At 39.0% G+C, this 887-nt stretch overlaps 1 protein-coding gene across 1 annotated transcript; it reads left to right on the top strand.

The window, feature by feature from the left end:
• Nucleotides 1-40: 40 nt before the first annotated feature.
• Nucleotides 41-728, top strand: Tsp_15477 (zinc finger protein; the record flags this gene model as incomplete). Its single annotated transcript, XM_003370501.1, has 2 exons — nt 41-483; nt 622-728. Coding segments are annotated over 2 exons (550 nt in total), but the record flags the coding sequence as incomplete, so codon positions are not given.
• Nucleotides 729-887: the final 159 nt, after the last annotated feature.

The following is an 887-nucleotide window of genomic DNA, read 5'->3' as shown; positions in this document are numbered from 1 at the left end:
GGGCCTTTGGTTCGGCTAAAACTTTGCCTGATGATCTCAGAGAAGACGTTAATTTTTCCGTGGAGGGTGTCAACTATGTGAAAAGCAGTGCATTGAACACTCGATTATTTGCGGCACTCTGTGAAAGTTTGAATGCTGACCACATGGCACTTCTCTATCATACAGAAGTTTGTTGGTTATCAAAAGGAAACATGCTTGGCCGGATTTATGAACTGAGAGAAGCAGTGGCAGAGTTTTTGGAGCAACGAGGAAGACGCACAATGTGTCGAGCTTTCAAAAGTGAACATTTTCAGCTTAGCCTGGCATATCTTGCAGATATTTTTGAAGCACTGAATTTACTGGATTTGAAACTGCAAGGAGCAAACGCGAATGTTATGGCTCACTATGACATTGTTCAAAGCTTCATTGCAAAAATTTCCTTATGGTTAAAACAAGTTGAAAGAGGAAATTTGACATGGTTTTCAAGACTCAACGAGCTTTTCAGTGATAAATGTATCAGCGAAGATTTGAAAAGAAAAATAAAAGGGCACCTTAGAAGCCTACAAGATGAGTTTTTTTACTATTTTCCTGACGTAGAACCTGAAAACCTGATATATAAACTTGTGAGGAATCCATTTTTAGTTAATGTCGAAGACCTTCCACACGATCTTCAAGAAGAAGCCATTGAACTGCAATTCAACAGCTTAGCTAAAGATAGCTTTGAAAGTATGCCATTAGAAAACTTCTGAGTGAAGTTACAAGCAGAATATCCTAAATAAGTTCACAAAGCTTACGTATATTGATTCCTTTTTCCTCAACGTACCTTTGTGAAACGGGATTCTCAGCTCTCATGACGCTTAATACGCAACATCGAAACAGGCTAAACGTTGAGAGCGAGAATCCACCAC

This window comes from Trichinella spiralis (genome assembly GCF_000181795.1).
Source record: "Trichinella spiralis strain ISS 195 chromosome Unknown Scfld659, whole genome shotgun sequence".
Lineage (NCBI taxonomy): Eukaryota > Metazoa > Nematoda > Enoplea > Trichinellida > Trichinellidae > Trichinella > Trichinella spiralis.
The sequence above is the reverse complement of the archived record's forward strand: the minus strand, read 5'-3'. Positions and strand labels throughout refer to the sequence as shown.